The sequence below is a fragment of the Danio rerio genome, chromosome 23, assembly GCF_049306965.1.
Source record: "Danio rerio strain Tuebingen ecotype United States chromosome 23, GRCz12tu, whole genome shotgun sequence".
Classification (NCBI taxonomy): Eukaryota; Metazoa; Chordata; class Actinopteri; order Cypriniformes; family Danionidae; genus Danio; species Danio rerio.
The window spans coordinates 34942931-34963243 of NC_133198.1; the positions used below are offsets into that span (position 1 = coordinate 34942931).

Below are 20313 nucleotides of genomic sequence, written 5' to 3' on the forward strand. Positions count from 1 at the left end.
CCTTATCATATAAACATCTTTAAATGTAGTTTATTAAAATAAATCTTTTTTTTTTCTTTCAGAGAAGAGCTGTGCAATGTGGAGGGCTTGACCTTTGACACTCAAGCAGAAGACATGAGGCATGTGTGGATTCCTCTCAGTCTGAGGATGTGCATCAGTAAAGCTCAAGGCCTGGAGGTCAGCAGCCTAACTGAGGGAGAGGAGGTGAGACACAACTTTTTTTTTTTCATTAATCACATCAAGATATTTTAAACATGGGACACATATAGTTGAAGTCAAAATTCTTAGCCCTCTTGTGAATTTTATTTATTTTTCAAATATTTCCTAAATTATGTTTAACAGAGCAAGGAATGTTTTACAGTATTACTATAATATTTTTTTCTTCTGGAGAAAGTCTTATTTGTTTTGTTTTGGCTAGAATAAAAGCAGTTTTTAATTTTTTTAAAACCATTTTAAGGTCAATTTTATTATCCCCCTTAAGCAATTGTCTACAGAACAAACTATCTTTTTAAAATGACTTGCCTTATTATCCTAACTTGCTTAAATAACGTAGTTAAGCCTTTAAATTTCACTTTAAGTTGAATACTGTTATCGTGAAAATATCTAGTAAAATATTATGTACTATCATCAGGGCAAAGATAATATAAATCAGTTATTACAAATGAGTTATTAAAACTATTATGTTTAGAAATGTTTTCTCTGTTTAACAGAAATTGGGGAAAATATGCAGGGAGGCTAGTAATTTAGGAGGGCTATTAATTCTTCAACTGTATCACTTTGGCTCAAATTTATCGTGTCTTGTTCCTTTTCATAGCTGACTGAAAGTGAAGAGGCAGAAGGAGTGTCCATCTACGATCTGTTTGTCACTGTGTCGCATGTCCAGGACACTCGGACTGGAGGAAACATGGTGGCGCACATCAAAGTGGGCGAGACTTATCATCAGCGCAAAGAGGTGGGCAAATATTGAATCTCCCACAGAAAAAATACTTTAAATGAGAAACAAACTCAATTTTCTGTATCTTGCTTTTAGGGAGTCACACACCAGCAGTGGTATCTGTTCAATGATTTTCTGATTGAGCCCATTGATAAGGTAAAAACACCAGATACCACAAATCTGTTTAAAGGGGTCATGAGCTGATCTAATTAATCTAAATTCTGTTGATCTTTTGACGAAAGGTCATAGGTCTATGAAAACATATATATACAAAGAAATTCTTATGCACAATTGTAGACAAGTATTCAAGTATTTTTTTCAATGCAGCAGTGTTTATTATCATATACTGTATATGGGTTAAAGTGGAAAAAAGAAAAGAAAAAGAAATTCTCTTGTTGGTCTATATTGAAGCCAAACTGCCAACCTTACAAGAAAAAGACATTTTGTCATTTTTAGTCTAGATCAGTGGTCACCAAACTTGTTCCTGGAGGGCCGGTGTCCTGCAGATTTTAGCTCCAACCCTAATCAAACACACCTGATCAAGCTAATCAAGGTCTTGCTAGGTATCCTTGAAACATCCAGGCAGGTGTGTTGAGGCAAATTGGAGCTAAACCCTGCAGGGACACCGGCCCTCCAGGACCGAGATTGGTGATCCCTGATCTAGATCAACATTAGTGAAGAGCATACCTGCCAACCCTCCTGTTTTTCCTGAGATTCACATGTATTTTACCATTCTATCCTGCTGTCATCATGGGAACCCTTATGAGCATAAACGATTAGGAAAGCAATTAAATGCTTGTCATTATAGATCGGTGCATTTGGACTTAAAGTGTAACGTCTGTATTCCTTATTATCACATCCCAATGTTGACAGGTGTGGTAAAGACTGATTAACTCATATTTTTAATGAAGATTCAGAATGTGACAGTAAAGGGCTGTCAGGCCATTCATTTCAGGCTAGTATGTTTTGTGTGTTTCACAAGTCGCTTCTTCTTAGGCTCACGTTGGAGTTTTCTCGATTCATAATATAGAATCAGATTTGACTGTCGGTAAAAGAGAGTGCTCTGATTAGCTGTTCAGCTATTAATCAGGAAGCACAAACAAAACTTGAAGTAAAACAACTAAACTAATGCTGCAACATGCACAAAGAAACACAAAGAAGCCTGCTGCATTTCATCACATTTCTTAAATATTTGCAAAAACAATATTGATTTATTATCAGACATATTTGCACAAGCGAACCCTTCTATGGTAACAGAAATCTTCTGTGAAAATGGTGCATAAATACAGCAGCACTAGTACCATTTTTTTTTCTGTGAATGCAAATCTAGAGACAGCGACCTGTTCAGTCAGCTGTTGTCCGTTTGGTGTGTTCATGCAAATCTTTTTGCTCTAGACAGGACCAGATACAGCCAACGCAAGGTGACAACAAAGTCACTGCTTGTTCTTTGAGTTCAAGTTGGTGTGTGCTGGGCTTAAGAACTTTAATTTATTATACAGCAAATTCAGTTACCAACAAGGCACAAGTTGATGCTGGATTTTTCAATTTACTAGCCTGTCTAAAATAGGATATATTATTATGTAAAAATATAAATGGAGCTCAAAGAGCCAAACAAAATAGCAAATACAAAAAAGGCAGCTCATAACCCTTTTGAAAAACATCTACGAAATACTGTATACCACAGTTTATTTACTCTGAAATTGTTTAAAATGTGACTGTAAATCATTTCACATCTTTTCCCATGTCATTTCATATCTTGATTAGGCTGAATCGGTTCAGTTTGATGTGAACTGGAAGGTTCCTGCTGTACTTTATTACATCAAGAGGAACTACCACACCAAGTTTGATTTGCGCAGTATGTGACTGTCTTAATAACAGAATCATTGAATGGTTGACTCAAATGATTCCTTTGAATCATTCTGCCATATTCTTATTTCCTCTTATAGTTAAGAACCCTATCGAGGCAAGCGTTCTGCTGACGGAGGCTTCTTTAGCACGAAAACAGAGGAAGAGTCACGCCACCTTCATACCCCTCATGGTGAGCGAAATGCCACAGGTTGGAGACCTTGTCGGATTGGATGCAGAATTTGTCACTCTCAACCAGGTATGTGGGAAACACTGTGCTTTCAGCTTAAATGTTTTGTTAGCTTCGACATCATTTGACATATGATCTCACCATTGAACTGATCAGGAAGAGGCAGAACTGCGCAGCGATGGAACTAAGTCCACTATTAAACCCAGCCAGATGTCTGTTGCTCGTATCACTTGTGTGAGAGGCCAGGGACAAAATGAAGGAGTGCCGTTCATTGATGACTACATATCTACACAGGAACAGGTCAAGAAATTACCTTTTGGGAAATTACGTTTTGAAATGACAAGGTTTTTTTTATGACCTCATAAAGTGAGAACCGTAATAGGAGGATCTGTTAGTATCACATTTTAAAAATACTGTATACTCAGGGTGAATCACTAAGGAACAACTATTACTGTACTAGTGAGTTCTATACTTTTGCTTGTTTTTTCTTCATCAAAACAAGAAAGCATGTTGAGGTGTTGGAAAAAAAACCTTTCTGCTTCTTACTGGTTTAATCTTTTTGCATGTACAGGTGGTAGACTATCTGACCCAGTATTCTGGTATCAAACCTGGAGATTTGGATGCAAAGATTTCCTCGAAACACCTGACTACTCTGAAATCCACATATCTTAAATTGCGGTTTCTTATTGACACTGGGGTTCGCTTTGTCGGGCACGGCTTACAGAAGGATTTCCGGGTCATAAACCTGATGGTGAGTTCAATTTGTGTGAATTAATATACATGCTGAGCTGAGCCTCCTTTTTGCCATAAGAAATGCCTTAATTCTTCTCTGGCACCAACAATTTATGAAACCACTTTATTTCCCATTTTAATGCTCAGATTAACCTTAAAAGTGCATTATGTATGATTTATTTCAGTAAAATATCCAAAGGTCACTAGAATGGTGTTAAATATTTCGCTGATTTGTCTATTTACATCATCCCTAGTATTTCAAATGATGTTTAAAGGGTCACTAAACACCAAAACACATTTTTTGAGCTGTTGACAGTCGTATATGTGTCCCACACTGCTAAAAACACTATTAGGACACCTATATTTCACTAAAAAGTGTAAATTGGTTGTTTTTGCGTTATTTCAAGCAAATTCGTACTTCCGGTTTGAAACGAATTTTTGAAGCTGCGTCACGGTCATGACATAATATCGTTGTATTCCAGCATGCAGACTGGGCGTCTGTGCCAGAGTGAGTCTTATTACGTCTTACAGTGTGATGCATTAATGCATGAGTAAGGCTTGGTTCAAACCAATCAGCGCGCTCTATTGTGCAACTTCATTAATATTCATTACTGTCAGAGTGTCGACGGCAAAGACGCCACGTTGTATTGGCAAAACAAGCGTGAAGTGTTGCTTTTATAGTTTGCTGAAGTTAAGTTGCGTTTTCATTTTCTGTCTGTGAGAGCTCAGAGTCACGTGTGGATTAACAGTGTACGCGACGCTCGACAACAATAACTTACGTGCCTAAGGAGGATTATTGTTTACCTGAGAGCTGTTCTCATCTGCAAACGCTAAGATCCGGATTCGCTTGTAGTCTCCTCTAAATAAAGACGCGGCTCTAGTTGCTGGTGATTGTCCTGTCTCTACAGATTTGGTAAGTGAGCGACCAGTGCTCTTTGTTTATTCAGTTCGTATTTTATTCGTATCAAACAAACTATTGCGTTAGCACTAACAGTTACAACCAAACTATAACCTCGTGTTGGATTTTGTGACCGGAATAACACACGCGGCTTTCTGACGCTACCTGCCATGTGCATCTAAGTTTCCGGGAAATGCAGAGTTTTTTTTCTCTCATTCGCCGTGCGGTATCAAACATTGCATGAAAAATACACGCTTAGAGCAGTTCCTCGAATCAAATATCACGTTTGTCGGGAGGGACATTAATGAATTCCCTGAATGAAAGAGCCAAACTGCAGTTAAAGTCCACCATTTAATAATTTGGCAAATAATTCGACTACAGATGTCCATGTAAACACAGTCACATTGTCCGCTGTGGGTGTGTGTTTTGACTCTGAAATTCAGCGCGCCCAAATAGACACTCCTATACCAAGCCTCTTTTCTTCCTCCGACACTCCCCCCTAAACAGAGCTGGACACGCCCACTTTTCTGACTTTTTTCAAAGTAGAGGTGTGAAAACACCCTGCTGAAACGAGGGGGTTTCATGGCCCTTTAAATCCAGTAAATGAAGCAATTTTAACTTGTAACACAGACTGTGTACTGTTTCGCCATGCTTATGACATCATACATTCTGGATATCCAGTTTAGTTTTATATAAACATGCTTTAATATGTTTTGTGTATTATTAGACTGCACAGAGCAGCATTACAACATAACCTTAAATATATATTTAGTTTTATAAAACAGCACTGTTTACTCCCCATATAATCTCTTCTCTCATCAGCAACTACGTCAGAGGAATCCTATAAGATGTAATAAAGATGAGAACTTACATGATTTCACAAGCATTGACGACTTTATCAAAATATGCCTTTGTTTGTTGTGAATATGTGCCCTCTAGTGGTGAAAATTGCATACAGTGCCTTTACACAGTTCTGTATGCTTATTTGCATTGAGTTTCTGTTGTATGATTGGCTAATTCAATATTCTTGTTAATGATCAGCTGACTACTAGAGGTTACCTAATAAAGTGTTTGGTGAGAGTATCATTTAATATGTTTACAGCAAAAACAAATGTTGAAACCTTCACTTTTTAGGTCCCAAAAGACCAGGTGATCGACACTGTCTACCTCTTTCACATGCCTAGGAAACGAATGATCTCTCTGCGGTTCCTTGCATGGTATTTTCTTGGTAGGTTTTTGTTATAAACTTTCCCTCAACTCCTGACCTGAAGTGTAAGTTTCTGCGTCTCAGTGTTTTGTGGCTTTTTTGGTTGTTTGTTTAGATTTGAACATCCAGGGTGAAACTCATGACAGTATTGAAGATGCGCGGACTGCTTTGCAGTTGTACAGGAAGTACCTAGAGCTGAGCCATAATGGAGGACAGGAGGAGTTCCGGAAGGTTCTCAAGGCTCTCTATGAGAAAGGACGCAAGCTAGACTGGAAAGTTCCAGACATCGATTCTGCAGATGGTCAAGGTAGCCCAAAAAGTATGAATCACTGACATGGCAGTGAGATTTTTTTACATAATGTTTGTTGTTGCTCATGTTTATTTATAATCATTATTATATGAATAAGGAGGTCATATTTTTTATCTTAAAAAAATGTGACTTGCGCTATACAATTAAAAGCTAGCAAGAAAAATGTGCAAAGCTGAATCAGTGAACAGGTAAGTGTGTTTGTGTAGTGCAATTAACACATGCTAGTTTTAGTTTTACTTTAAATATGTTACGTAAAGATTAATATTTGAAAATGAAATGAAATGTTGTAATATTTGTAAATGCTTTGTATTATAAAAGATGATGGTAACACTGCAGATAATGTTTTGTCTTGTTTTTAGTCCAAATAGCTAAACATTATTAAATCAAGAAGCATTTTCTAGACAAGCAGAACATATAATCTTGTTTTAAGACATAATGTCGAAATGAAGTGAGTTTTTCTATTAAACAAGCTAAATAATCTGCCAGTGGGGTGAGCAAAAAATCTTTTTCCTTCTGGCATAAGATTATTTTGTTCACCCCATTGGCAGATAATTTTGCTTGTTTTAGGGAAATACTCGCTTAATTTTGACATATTATTTATTAAAACAAGACAATGTTTCAGCTTGTCTACAAAATAAGCACCTTTCTCAAAAGTGAGCCATCAGACGGTTTTATTCACTTACTTGCGGCGATCTTTGGGTTGCAAGGTGTGCATTCTAAAATCAATGTCCATAAAGAAACAATTCAGTTTTCATTTTGTATTTGTGAGAGTCGTTCACTGTAAAAAAATGCAGGGCTCTACACAATTCATTCATATTGTCCCAACACCAATCGATTCAGTTAACTGCACAGATTTAACTAATTTAAGTGGATTGAACATAAAAACTTTAAGTTGTCCCAACGAAATCTCAGCAATCGTGTTGTTTCAGCTTATATTAAGTAGTTTGAACAACAAACAAAAATTTATTTATTATAATCGTTGATTCAGTAATATTTAAACAAAAAAGTGTCCACGATTTTGCCAGATGTCGTTTAATGAAGTTGTGGTGCGTTTTCCCTCTGCAGGCACAGCCGTATTTCCCTCAGTGATGGGTTTATGATTGGATCTGTTGGATATATTCCTGCCAAACAGATGCCAGCTCTCCAGCACTTCTTGTATAGACTTTCGGTGTTCTCTTCCAACACTGTTTCATCCAAATTGCCACCTGATACATATATTTCATGTTGCACATCTGAAATAAGGCATGTTTTCTGTCCTAGAAAAAAGTCTGCCATTTGAAAACTGAACAATGAACAATTCACCATGCCAGTTCCTAGTCTATATCTGGTCTGTCAGGAAGAAAGTACACAAACAAATCATGATTTCAACACCTGTAAGAGCTCGTTCAAGTGTTTCATGCTTGCTTGTTAATGTTGTGTTGGAAATTGCTCTCATTCTGAAAATGAATATGGATCACGCAGTCTGTGGATTTACTGGCTTGTTTTCTATTTTGTAAAATATGTTGTACTTTTTCATAATGTGGCAGCTGAATAAAAAACCTTTGGATAAATCTTTGAGTCCATTTTAAAGTTCATTTTTCCTTTTAATTTTGAAGTGGGAAAAAATTTAACAAAGTTAAACATCTTCATTAATTCATACACATCTTCTGGTTATGCTCTGCCCTTAAATACTTCATTAAATATATGAATTTATGTTTCAGGAGGAAAAAATATATTTCACCCTAATTTTTGGGTGCTTGTGGGTCTCTTGTAATAAATCAATCATAATGTGTGATTTTTTTTTTTTTTTTTTTACATAACCCACCCCCTCGTCTGCCACCAGATTGTGTTTGTTGCCTCGGGGCAACAACATGCTATAAGAGCACTGAAACACCAAGGTTTTTTATATATGATTATAAGTGAAAACAAGCCATAAATGCATTAGAAAAAGTTTTAATTTAAAATAAACAAATCTACAATTAATGTTTCATCAAAAACTAGACATAAATGGTGTATTGTGCTGAGTAAATGTATTTACCAATGTTATTATTCACTGTGGAATCTCAGAAAGCAGTTGTTGGTGGTTGTGAAGCAAAGGAGGGTGCCACGTTTTTTTCACTTGGCTTTAGGTCAGGGGTGCCAAAACTCACTCCTGGTGGGCCAGTGTCCTGCAGAGTATAGCTCTAACCCCAGTTAGACACACCTGAAACAGCTACTTCAGCTCTAACTAGCTATACTAGAAACGTATTGGCAGATTGGCAACTAAACTCTGCAGGACACTGGCCCTCCAGGACAGAGTTTGTGCACCCACCCTTGCATCCTGGTACTCTGTATCTCCCTTTCTGAGTTTCCATGACCATCAAGTGGGCTTAATTCAGATGCACATCAAACTTAGCTCCTGGAGGGCTGCAGACCTGCAGAGTTTAGTTCCTATCCCGCTTCAACACTCTTACCAGTAGGTTTCAAACAAGCTTGAATAACTCAGTTTGTTTAATCAGGTTTGTTTAATCAGGCTTAAAGATAAACTGTGCAGAACTGTGGCTTTTTGCAAGTTTAATTTGCATCTTTGAATGGAAACATAGCTACTGTGAATGTTCAAGCTCCCTGTCAGAAAGAATGAGCCTCACTGCTTAATCTTGTTCTTTACCTCCAAAAAATGTTTCAACATCCATTTCCTGTATAAGTAGTAAACAGTAAAGAAAAAAAAAAAAATTAAAAAAAAAATAAATAAATAAAATATATATATATATATATATATATATATATATATATATATATATATATATATATATATATATATATATATATATACATAATGACAGTAAATAATATTTTACTAGATATTTTTTCAAGACACTTCTATACAGCTTAAAGTGACATTTAAAGGCTTAACTAGGTTAATAAGGTTAACTAGGCAGGTTAGGTTAATTAGGCGAGTTATTACATAATGAGGGTTTGTTCTGTAGACTGTCGAAGAAAATAGCATAAAGGGGTTAATAATTGTGACCTTAAAATGGCTTAAAAATTTAAAAACTGCTTTTATTCTAGCCAAAATAAAAACAAATAAGATTTTATCCAGAAAAAATATATTATCAGACATACTGTGAACATTTCCCTGCTCTGTTAAACATCATTTGGAAAATATTAAAAAAAGAAAAATAAATTCATATTCTCTGGGGTTGAATTCTGACTTCAACTGTGTATATATATATATATATATATATATATATATATATATATATATATATATATATATATATATATATATATATATATATATATATATATATATATATATATATATATATATATATATACAGACCACAGTACACAGTACAGACCAAAAGTTTGGACACACCTTCTCATTCAAAGTTTGAGAAAAGTAAGTTTCTTTATTTTCATGACTGAAAATTGTAGATTCACACTGAAGGCATCAAACTATGACGTGTGGAATTATATACATAACAAAAAAAGTGTGAAACAACTGGAAAAATATCATATTCTAGGTTTTTGAAAGTAGCCACGTTTTGCTTTGATTACTGCTTTGCACAATGTTGGCATTCTCTTGATGGTCTAACAGCACAATGTTGCCGAGGCAACAAATGAAAAACATTTTAGTATATGGATAATTCATATATCCATGCATATCACACACATTTTAATTATAAAGATATTTAAATATGTTAAAAAGGGAAATCTATCTTACTTTCTGTCAGTAGTGTGCTCAAGCAGGCTATGGTCCCAAAAATTGCTCCTATGCCCCCAGAAGACAGGTCAAATCCACACCCACCTCAAATTTCATTGGTGACCAACTTATTATTAAGACTTTTTGTGATAGGGGGAACACCATGCCATAGCAGGTTAGATTTTAATTTGATGTTTTAGCATTGTTCATTGTTGTTAGTCTAACCCCCATCATGATCTAAAACTTAAATTTGCTTTGCCATTGTGGAGATGGAAACAATTCAAACTAATTTTAGGCCTTGACCAAGTGTGCTGGTATGACATGGCAACAATGATATATTATTTCTGTTATACTGACTGAAAAATGCATACATACTTATACCCTCATTTTTAGCTCTCCATTACAATAAAAACAGGTATTGCAATTACACTCGACTTTCTCTAATAGCTTTATCGGGTATAGATTTGACAGCATGCACTTTTAAAACAAGGGGGGAAATTGCATAGAAGAAGGTTGCACTGAACATTTAGACACATTTCACAATATTGAGCCTTTGTTTTTGAAACAAGCACCTGTATGGTGTATCATTAATGCAGAGTAATAATATAATAAATGTGTTTATAAAGAGCTTTTGAGGTTACCTGAAAAAAAAGGTGCTGAATTGAACTTTCATTAAACAGTTTATGTATTAACCGGTTTGGATATTTAAGACATTTCAATGTTGGAGGTCTTTTTTTATTATTAGAAAGCTTGAGTTTCACATCTTTAAAAAAATAAAAATTACATGTCCTATTTTGAGAATTGTCATTGATTCTGTTTCTAAAACCGTTGAGCAAGAGAAGTTTAACACAGGGACAATAATAATTGAATATTTTAAATCCATTTAATCAAAAGTATAGGCTAATGTCGTTTTAATGGTGAAACATGTTGAATTCATATATTAAAATTTAAAAACAAATTGCAGCTATTGATTTTGATTGAACATCTAATTCAATAAGAGTTCCTCAAAAGTGTTCGAATAGGCTATATTGCTTTTAATAGCAGTTTTTATGCTAAATGAGATATCTTTTTTGGGTTGTTAATAAAATCAGTCGTTCTCTCAGGCTGTATTGTGGTTTTTTGCAAAAGCTTTTCACATAATTTAACAGTAACAATTTCTTTAATCCAAATTATGAATATGAATATATCAGTTTATAATAGCCTAAGTCTATTTAAGCCTAAAGTAGGCTAATTTTCTAAAACATACTTGGATATTTTTTATTTGGTTCTGTCATAGTAATAATGGAAAATTAACCGTGATTAACAAACAATTTTAAGACCCTTCGCAGATGGTTCGTCAAGTGTTTTGTCTGCTCGTCGCTTTCTCACATGCAGTTTCTGACGAGACTTTCCGGGATGTGAATGTCGCATGTGCAAATATTACTGCAAACTCACTCGTTTATTGAAAACAACACTACAAACGCATGACTCGTGATGTATATTAAAATTAAAAACGAAATTGTGCCAAACATAACCTTAAAGTCATGCAAATATACTCAAAGGCGCAGAAAAGGTTCTGCTGTTTTGACACTTATAGCACCCGCGTTTAAAGGATTTTAATGCAACAAACTGAGCCTCGTAAACAGCCGAATAATAGCATAAAAATTATACATCCTAAAATACACTATTATTGTAAATAAAATCGCTATTTATATAAGCGATTTAACAAAAAAACTTAAATTTTCTCTTTTAGGTAGGCTGGGCTTAACGAATGAAATCATTATATTTTTATGTTAATTCTACGTGATATTTTAATGTATTTACATAATTTAGAACCGGTGAGTGTTATTAGTTTAAATGCTGAAAAATAAGAGTGAAATCCCACCCTGAAAGTTGGCCAAAGTGCTCTGACGTCATGTTCCCACAATGCACGCGCCCGTCGGCTCGAGAACTGCTGCTGTGTTTAGAGGGAAAGAAACAGCAGGCCCGAAAAATACACACATTATTGAACAAAAAATAAGTTGTCCTCTGCCAACAGTTCGGGAGAATTTACCGCGGTATGGCCTAGAAACGAATTTTTCGTTTGCACCGTTGCGAGATGTAAAATGGAGGAATGCGCGTTGAATGCAACTTTTTGCGGGGATCAAAAGTTTGTGGTGAGCACAAGACTGTTTTATGCAAATGTTATATTGTTAATTTAGGACCGCGTGGACTGTTTGCGGGTATGCTCGCGCGTTAGAAACCCTCATAGAGTTTCGTGGATGGTATTTTTAGGCTTTTGGGAAGATAAATGTCTGCCATTCACCCTCATAAGAGGCTCAAATGTTGCGTGCATGAGCAAACACATTAGCTGCGCGCAACACTGTTTGTGTATTCAGTGTGTTTGTTTGTTTTAAATATAACTTACGTTTAACGTTATGGGAATTTGGATGGATTGTTTTTGCTATTTTATAACGAATAATGTCGGTTCTATAATTTTAATCGCAATGTTTTACAGCTCTTTAATTTGAGAGCAAGTTTGCTGAAGCGAAACGTGTAGCCAGAATTCTGAAGCCGAAACGTGCCAGAAGTAAACACGTTACAAAACCAACATGCTTTCTAAAGTCAGATAACTATGAGAAAATACTAGAAACTGTTAGTTTCAAGCTTCATAGTGTGTTTTTATTTGTTCATATATTACGCAACAATAACTTCTGTATGTATAATGCAAATGTATTTCCATATTTACATGTCATGTTAGTTGAAACGTGGAGTTGTGCTATTTCTGTAATTAGTAGCATATAACGTTAGCTAAAATATTTTGTTAGCTATTTGGATTTTGAATATTAAAAACTTAAAAATAAGCAGACCTATTTATCTAAAATTGTGCTGTAATTGTTGTATTAATATGTACTATTTGATATAGTTTAATTATTAAAATAATTGTGCGTTTCTAGCTGGATAAAAGTAATGCTAATGCACAGTTGAGGCACATTTTGTCCCACCTACATTTCTTATAAAACACAATTCAATGCTCAACCCTCATTTAATACTATTAAAGTGACACAATTTAATCACAATGTTCTGTCTCTTTAGAGATTTTCAGACCCTAAAACATATTGAGGCTAAATACTAAATCAACAGGTGCTTTTAGTGTATTTAGACTTATTTCTTATTTAATGACATTTTATAATATGTGTACCATTTACTTTTGTCTCATATTTTCATGCCATATTACTATAATATATTGTTTTTGAATATTATTGACATTGAAATGTATTGTTTCTACGTAATTAGTAGGACAGTTACTAGATTAAAAGCCATTTGGGATTTTAAAATTCAAGGATTTTAAAAAGCTTGAACTCGTTAAAGAGTTCATAATTTTTGCTACAGGTAGCACTTTACAACAATGCTTGTTTGTGAACATTAGGTCATGTATTAGCTAACAAACTAACAGCAATATATTTATAGTGGTTAGTAATCTTTAACATTAGTAAATAAATAGTTGACAGTACATTAAAGCTAACAAATGTACTCTGCATTATAATAATGTAATAATTGAAGCTAGTTAAATTAAAATTTTCAATGTCTGGGTAAAAAACTACTTTTTTCCCTATTAAACACAATATATTTTATTTTAAAAATGTTGATGGTTTTAAATTCTTGACTTTTTCAAACCTTAAAAACGGTTATCGTCCCATGCCTAATAGCAATGGTATGCTATTAAAGATTATACATAAGGCAGCACATTTCATCCCAACTAAAAGCTCAAGCACATTCATAAAAATAATAAAAAGTTATGTTAAAATAAGTTTCTTTGAATAGCTTATTAAAAATGTGAAAAGATTGCATGAGTGATGTCTATCTGTTGTCTAAAAGGGAGGGAAAAATAAAGAAGATGTGTTTTCCGGAGGTCTGTCAAGATAATGAATGTGCTTTTGTGAGACTTGAAACAGGTAAACAAACCCTTTATAAATGTCACTAACTAGTCATCATTGATGTCACCTCAGGGTGTTTTTAAGTTTCTTGTGTTGAAATCTATTACCATTCAGAGGCAGGAAGGGATGTTTACGGACTGTGCTGCTCTTCCATTAAGTACTTGTTACAAGTTTAAAAAAAAAATATATATATATTTGTTAAACAATTATAAAGTCTTTAAATATATGTTTGTCGACATTTTTCGACAGATCTAATTAAATTGTTCTTGATAGTTCACACAAATGAGCATTTCCTCGCCATCAAGTGGTTCAAAACTTTTTTTTGAATTTTTCTTCTGTTGAACATTAAAGAAGATATTCTTAAGAATATACAGGAAAGCAACAGCCGGTGACATCCTTAGTTCAAACAAACATTCCTATGGATGTCAGTGGCTGTTTGTTCCAAAATTCTTCAATATACTTTTCTTTGTGTTCAACAGAAGAAAGAAGCTGAACAAGTTAAGGATGAGTAAAGCATTTTCATTTTCAGTTGAACTCTCTCCTAAAAAATGTAACAATTTCTATGATGTGGTTAATATTTCTGTCTGTTTCTTATGTACCAAAAGCCAAAATACCTAGCTTAAATTTAGCAGGAATAGTAGTTGTGCTAGTCTACTTTTGTAAATGATTATGCCACATATCTAATTATAATTTTTGAAATTTATAATTTTTGAATTTTTTTTTTAAATTTATAATTTTTGAAATGTATAATTTTTGAAAGCTCTGGAGCTTCAAAGTTAGGTTTGTTTTTCTGGATTTGTTCTAAGGATGTTCATTTCGGTCAGTTTTGCCAACCGACAATTGCTGCTCAATTACCGAATATTAATGGTTAACTGGTCAGATTAATATAAAATTTTTTAATTAAAAAAATAATTGACATGTATATTTTGTGTCTGACACACAAAAAAAAAATACTGATTAATTTTAACATGAACAACTGTACATCTTCAAGAACTTGCCTTATTTCCAACAGCATAGAAAAACAGAATAAACTAAATAAAAAGAATCTAATAAACCTACCTGTCAACCATTGGATTTGAAAATATGGGATAACCCCCACCCTAACCTGACCCTAAACTTACCCAACCTCCCCTCTCTGCACCCTCGTCACCGAAAAAAAAAGTTTCCACAGATTACTAAATATGTTTATCTGGAGCTGTTTCATTGTAAATAAATAGTTGACACGATCAGTAATTTGTTTCATTATTATTGTTATTTTTGTCATTATTATTATTATTATTTAAAAAGGATGTAACAAGTTTAGATTAGTAAAACCTGCAAATAAATTAAACAGTTTAGCATCTATTTATCAATATGGAATGCGTCTGACAGTCACGCTCTGCTTACATGAACTGTTTTGATGATCGCAAAATCTCATCGTTTTTATATATATATATATATATATATATATACATATATATATATATATATATATATATATATATATATATATATATATATATATATATATATATATATATATATATATATATATAAACTGGAAGCACAGAACAAATTCACATTTAAGAGCAAGCAGCATTCCCCGGTGGTTCAGCGGTATGGGTTACTTATAGGAAGGATTGACTCTTTAATGTTTATTGCCACCCTTTTATTGAAAATACAGTAGAAATACAGGAAAATACTTTTACGGGATTTCAGCGGGATATAATTGTAAAATACAAGACAATACCAGGAAAAACAGGAGGGTTGACAGGTATTTAAATAAATAATCATGCCCTTGATATTTTTCCTTGAATAATAGGTTTAGGTTACAAAACGAAAACACTAACTGAATCCTTCATATGCTGTTTGTGCAGTCATTTATTTATTTTTTTCTTCGTCAAATAAAAATAGCAGGCTACCTCAAATCAATTGCTCCACAGAAAATATGTATTTAATCAACAGAAACTCCGCCTCTGCTTTCATTTGATTAAAGAATGATATATATATATATATATATATATGTCTTTTTATCGTTTAACTGATACCATTAATAAAACGCACTCATTTGGTTAACAGTTAAATGGTTATTTTGAGCATCCTTATTTTGTATTTTGTATTTCATAGGTATGTAATTTGAGCGTGTTCATTTATTGATTGCTTTTTTAATCTTATTAAATTAGAGGATGATCCCTTTTATGAATTCAATATGAATTGTTTTGGGAAACCAATTCTTAACTGCTGCATTTGTGTGCTGTTGTCTGCAGAAGTTTGAACATGCAAAAAAACAACCTTCACTCACAAGAAAAATCACCTGTCGGAGCTTCTTCTCAGGTACCTGTGAAATACTTTTCTCTCATATGTGGTTGTTCTCTATTTCTGTCCTTGTAGCCACTAATTATGTTTGACTTCTCCCAGATGTACAGTGATACAATCCTAGAAAGCGACCCATATATATGAGAAAATGTACCATGGCAAAGACCAGCTAAACGGCCACCTGCAGACCCACGACCCCAACAAGCAGGAGCTGCGCTGCGAGGAATGCGGGAAGCATTACAACACTCGCCTGGGTCTGAGACGCCACGTGGCCACACACGCCACCTCTGCCTCCAGTGACCTCACCTGTAAGGTCTGCCGCCAGGTGTTTGAGAGCATGCCGGCGTTACTGGAGCACTTGAGCACGCACACTGGTCGGCCCCCTCCGGGGACTGTGGTACGAGAAAGGAAGCATCAATGCGAGCGGTGCGGCCGACGCTTCTTTACCCGCAAGGATGTAAGGCGCCATGCTGTGGTACACACTGGCAGACGGGACTTCCTTTGTCCACGTTGTGCTCAACGCTTTGGCCGTCGGGATCACCTCACCCGACACCTGAAGAAGAGCCACGCGCAAGAGTTGGATGCCCTGCCAACATTGCCCATTAAAGAAGAGCCCAGTCCCACCATGTGCTCTGTCGGATCTCCAAAGGACGTCACTGAGGCATTTCCGATGGCAATGTTCAACTCGCAAGGCCTTCAGAGCGCATCTACCTCAGGGGTCAGTCACCATCATCACGGGATGGTGTCTGGCCCCCTGTCCAGCCCAGTGGGTATGGGCTGCTACCTCGAGCCAAACAAGCCTCCGCCGCAGCAGTACCAGCAGACACCCAGATATCAGCCCAGCTCCACTACCTCATATCTGAAAGCAGAGATGGAGAACTTCCTGACTGAACTCCAGTGTGGGCCAATGCCTCCGCAGGCAGCTGTGGCGACTGCCGTCTCCCGGCCCGGGGACCTCCTTCCTGAGAGTTTGGGAGGTCAGAGTGCGCATTTCACCCTCAGGAACTCCGCGTTCACCTCCGCCGAGCCGCCCGCCAGCTCTGCCAACATGGACCTTTCACATCTGCTGGGCTTCCTGCCGTTCGGTCTGCCTCCTTACAGCACTCCTTTGGGATACTCCACCACCTCGGCTGCCCCCGCCGTGTCCCCGAGCCCTACCTCGCAGCTCTCTGGGCCTCTTACCTCATTTCAGCCACAGTCACTGCATGAGCCTCAGGCTGCAGGGCACTTAAACCAGCTCTCTGGTTTCTCTCCCACTCTACCTCGATTCCATCAGGCCTTCCAGCAATGATCCACTACCAACAACCTGTCCGAAACAAAAGCCCCGTTGCATCATTGCCAAGTAGCATATAGGTAATGAACTGGAGACGGTAAAGTGAAGTGGATGCGAGGTCTTCAAATGTAGAAATAGACAAGATGATCGCTAGAATAGATGGAGGTTTGCTTTTAGAGTAGTTTTAACTTTGTGGATTTTCCTAGAGGGTCTTCCGAGTAACTGTTTTGTAGTGATAAAAGAAACATATACTGAAAGGTTAGAAAAGAAATACCTCAATATTTTTTGTCAAGAAGGAAAATAATGCTGTTTCAGTGTTCTCTCCGTTGTATAATGAAGCACTTTTTTTATTTTTTTATCAACGGCACTTCAATGACTGAAGGTGTGGTCACATTTATCGTCACTTATGAAATTTCAGCTGTTTGATAATATTGTCTGAGATAGGCCATGCAAATGTTGCAAAGCATTTGCTGAGGGTAGAGGCGACATGGTGGCTCAGTGGTTAGTACTTTCACCTCACAGCAAAGAGGTCTCTGGTTTGAACCCTGGATGGGTCAATTGGCATTTCTGTGTGGAGTTTGCATGATCTCCCCGTGTTCGAGTGGGTTTCCTCCAAGTGCTTCAGTTTCCCCTACGTCTGAAGACATGCGGTATGTGGTCCACCCTGAAGATAACTTGTCTAATAGAATAAAAAAAAATGCAGAAAATAAATTACAAATACTTCCTTTCCTCCTTAAACCAAGAAACAGGAGAAAAATCACTTGAAAATAAATGGCACTCAGCCCCTACAGTGTTCAGTTTACTGCTTCATAGTACAAAATTGGTGTTACCACAGTCACTACAAAGAGGTGAGAGAAGAAAGATGGAGGGTACCTTAAATAAAGTTGTCCTTCTCCCACTGCTCAAGATCTAAATCCGTCAGTCTCCGTTTTAAAAGATGCTGTGTTCTCCAAGCACCAACCACAGTGCATGCCTGTGGCACGTTCAGTCAAGTAGGGCGACTTGGAAAGAGGACAGGAGAGAGAGAAACACAGCAGCACAGAAAAGACAACCCACCAATATGCTCAGGCATAACAAGATAAATTGGATGAACAAAATTGGTCCGTGTATTAATGTTAGAGTTTACGGATGTTACCCAGTGACCGGAAGGGCATCTGCTGTGTAAATAGCTGGAATGTGCATATGCTGGAATAGTTATCAAGTTCCCGCTATGGCGAACCTTAAATGACTAAGCTGAAGGAAAATGAATGAATTTGACAAGGGTGCTTTTATACATGACTCCGTTCATGCAAAGCCAAGCCTGCATCCAAATACTATTGAACTGATCACCACTTCAGTGTCTACATTTGTGTTAAGTGCAGTTTTTAGGAAGTCACGGAAATGTGCAGAAACCCCAAACTTCAAGAGCATTTCTGTTATAGATATTGAAACTAGAAGAGAGGCTGTTTTTTCACTCCGCTTACCTACAAATCCTGATGGTAGTAGCGATTCAACTTGCAACCAGAAACAAGCTAGACCAACTCGTATGTTATCAATAGCAACTGACTTACTTGATATAGTGTGATTGTGTTCATATTGAGGTTACCCCGAATCCCTGAACCTGTATGCCAGACGACAGAAAACTTTGAAAGTGACTTTTGCATAAGCTGGTCTTCACTTTTCAACACTTAACTGTTTTTAGCCCAAAAACCTGCCGAAAAATGTGTCCACACCACACCCAGTCAAGTTGAACTGTGGTCTTAGATGTTCCTCTCAGCTCACGGTCACACAACACAAAAAACCTACCTCTTTAAGCTGAATCTTGTCATGAAAAGGATTCAGTGGTTTGACAAGAAATGAAGCAAATCCTCATGCGAATAGCATGAAGAACATGATCTCATTTTTGATGTTTTTCTTTCTTTATAGGTTGCTCTACAGGTTTAGTTAGGGTTAGTTCTACAGAAAATTTGTAGAATCAGGAGATTAATTAGCATTTAATTCATTAGCTTGTGTTGATTTTAGCCTTTAGGTAAAATTTGTAGGTGCTTTGGTTGTTCACATCCTTAATGCTAATGAAAGGACTCGCTCGTCTCCTGTAAATCCCCCATCTCTCTCCGTTCATTCCAGAGTATTTTGTAAGTGAGAAGAGAAAGTATTAATTATTCTGGAATTGAAAAATCATAATGATTAGTGAATATTTGTATAAAATTACATAACCCATCCTGACAAATTCCCATTATGGGAACTAAGTAAAATATAACAACTTTTTTGTTTTGTTTAATGATAAAGATCATATGTGTGCCCTGAATATCTCTATAGAAAGTATAGTGGACAAATAATTTTACTTGCAAAAATTTCACACTATGAAATTTGCTCATTGTTTTGGAGTTTCAGGCTAAATAAGCTTAGCACAAGCCCTGCTATTGCTGAAGCACTTCATGTACTTCTCCAAGCAAAACCCAGGAGCACTGTCAGAAAAAAAAAGTGTTATATCATGTAAATTTGAATGGCATTTTAGCACTGCCTCACTATTGTTTTGACTCAGTGTTACATTCATCAGTGACCTAAAAGGTGACTGACGGTGTATGTTGTCAAGTCCGTTTTGTTTAAGCCAAACGAAGGACTGAATTCACTTGATGAGTTTATTCTGTTAATCACATTTTGTTCATGAGCATTTCCCTCTTTGGCCGAACTCAAATGAAGCTGGCAACTCAACTCAACTGTGATGTATTGGACTCAGACTGATCTACCTCAGTGAGATGCACTCTGTGCACAGCTGTACTGTACCTTTAGTGAGAAATGTAAAGTTTCAGAGGCTGTTTAGCGCGAGTAAACAGGTGCTTTACATCTTTAAAATTTCCAAGCATTGGCATTTTTTGTTCCGAGGACTGTTTGTTTTCATTCTGAAAGCAGAAGTGGGTGAGTGCGAGATGGCGTATGCAGAAAGAAACAATGTTGAGGATGAATTAAGAAATAAAGTATCTTGTAGATTTTGAGTCATGGTGTGTTTCATGCTTTAATAATTACTCTCAGTAAAATAGTCACTAAAATGACATTTATTGGTTATCGTGTCTATTACAAGAAATATTC

At 36.0% G+C, this 20313-nt stretch overlaps 2 protein-coding genes across 4 annotated transcripts in view; both read left to right on the top strand.

Annotated features, from left to right (window-relative positions):
• pan2 (poly(A) specific ribonuclease subunit PAN2) overlaps window positions 1-7666 on the top strand; it is a 28239-nt gene extending 20573 nt beyond the window's left edge. The window contains exons 17-26 of one of the 2 annotated variants that reach the window (XM_005162345.5): window positions 63-204; window positions 815-952; window positions 1031-1090; window positions 2699-2789; window positions 2881-3038; window positions 3126-3269; window positions 3541-3720; window positions 5734-5827; window positions 5922-6125; window positions 7182-7666. In XM_005162345.5, the coding sequence (XP_005162402.1) occupies window positions 63-204; window positions 815-952; window positions 1031-1090; window positions 2699-2789; window positions 2881-3038; window positions 3126-3269; window positions 3541-3720; window positions 5734-5827; window positions 5922-6125; window positions 7182-7216 (1246 nt within the window). In that variant the 3' untranslated portion in view covers window positions 7217-7666. The remainder of the gene's footprint in view (window positions 1-62; window positions 205-814; window positions 953-1030; window positions 1091-2698; window positions 2790-2880; window positions 3039-3125; window positions 3270-3540; window positions 3721-5733; window positions 5828-5921; window positions 6126-7181) is intronic. The other variant, XM_001919965.8, reaches the window with a different exon arrangement.
• A 4018-nt stretch (window positions 7667-11684) lies between these two features.
• On the top strand, window positions 11685-20219 carry plagx (pleiomorphic adenoma gene X). 2 transcript variants are annotated; one of them, XM_021469845.3, is made up of 4 exons: window positions 11685-11915; window positions 13618-13694; window positions 15923-15989; window positions 16074-20219. In XM_021469845.3, the coding sequence occupies exon 4, from the start codon at window positions 16120-16122 to the stop codon at window positions 17260-17262; it is 1143 nt and encodes a 380-aa protein (XP_021325520.1). In that variant the 5' UTR covers window positions 11685-11915; window positions 13618-13694; window positions 15923-15989; window positions 16074-16119; the 3' UTR covers window positions 17263-20219.
• The last annotated feature ends 94 nt before the right edge of the window (window positions 20220-20313 follow it).

Excerpts from the sequence above, each read along its gene's own strand:
- plagx (XM_021469845.3), top strand. The coding sequence starts at position 16,120 with ATGTACCATGGCAAAGACCAGCTAAACGGCCACCTGCAGACCCACGAC.